Source organism: Eurypyga helias, unplaced genomic scaffold (assembly GCF_000690775.1).
Source record: "Eurypyga helias isolate BGI_N326 unplaced genomic scaffold, ASM69077v1 scaffold26572, whole genome shotgun sequence".
In the NCBI taxonomy this organism is placed as follows: Eukaryota; Metazoa; Chordata; class Aves; order Eurypygiformes; family Eurypygidae; genus Eurypyga; species Eurypyga helias.
The window spans coordinates 36,731-37,618 of record NW_010235713.1 but is presented as its reverse complement, the minus strand read 5'-3'; the positions used below and the strand labels follow the sequence as shown (position 1 = coordinate 37,618).

Here is an 888-nt window from a genome sequence, read left to right as displayed (position 1 = left end):
GGGCGCTGCCGCCCACCGCCACCACGCTGGACCTCAGCCACAACGCCCTCGCCCAGCTCCACGACCGCTGGCTGGCCGCCCTCCCGCACCTCGAGGCCCTGCACATCAGCCACAACCAGATTAAGGACCTGTCTCCGCAGGCTTTCCACAATGCCTCCCACCTGCGGCACCTCGACCTCTCCTCCAACCGCTTGCGCGCCGTGGAGACGCACTACTTCGACGCGCTGGTGAGCTTGGAGGAGCTGCTGCTCTACAACAACCGCATTACGCGAGTAGACGAGAACGCCTTCGCCAAGCTGAGCGGCCTGCGGAAGGTCTACCTGAGCTGGAACAACCTCACCGCCTTCCCCTTCCGCTCCGTGCAAGGGCTGGGCAACTACAGCCTCCGCACGCTGGACCTCTCCTCCAACAGCCTGAGCAGCATTCCCGTGGAGGAGCTGGCGGCTCTGCCCGAAAACATCAGGAACGGCTTGTACCTGCACAACAACCCCATCAGGTGCAGCTGCCCGCTCTACCTGATGCTCCAGCGCTGGAGGCAGCAAGGTTTCAGCTCCGTGAAGGACTTCTTCGAGGAGCACACCTGCCAGGTGTCTGACAACGTGCCCCGCTCCCTGATCAAGTTCCTCAAATACAGCCACATGTTCGAGAACTGCTCGGCAGGCCCCGAAGACACGCACCCCGTGCCCTTCCCTGTGATGGTGGGCCAGACCCTCCTGCTGACCTGCAACGCCAGCCTGCCGGCCTCCGCTGCCACCTACATGTGGATCTCCCCTCGCCACGAGCCCATCAAGCACCCGGGGAACAGCAACCGCTCCCTGGAGGTCTACCGCAACGGCAGCCTGAAGATTGCGGCGGCCAAGCCCTGGCACTCGGGGGTCTATGTGGGCT

General features: G+C 64.2%; 1 protein-coding gene across 1 annotated transcript in view; it reads left to right on the top strand.

Annotated features, from left to right (window-relative positions):
* Positions 1 to 5: 5 nt before the first annotated feature.
* AMIGO3 (adhesion molecule with Ig-like domain 3) overlaps positions 6 to 888 on the top strand; it is a gene marked incomplete at its 5' end in the record, with an annotated part of 1,325 nt that continues 442 nt past the window's right edge. Inside the window, one exon of the mRNA XM_010146858.1 lies at positions 6 to 881. Within this exon, the coding sequence (XP_010145160.1) occupies positions 6 to 881 (876 nt within the window). The remainder of the gene's footprint in view (positions 882 to 888) is intronic.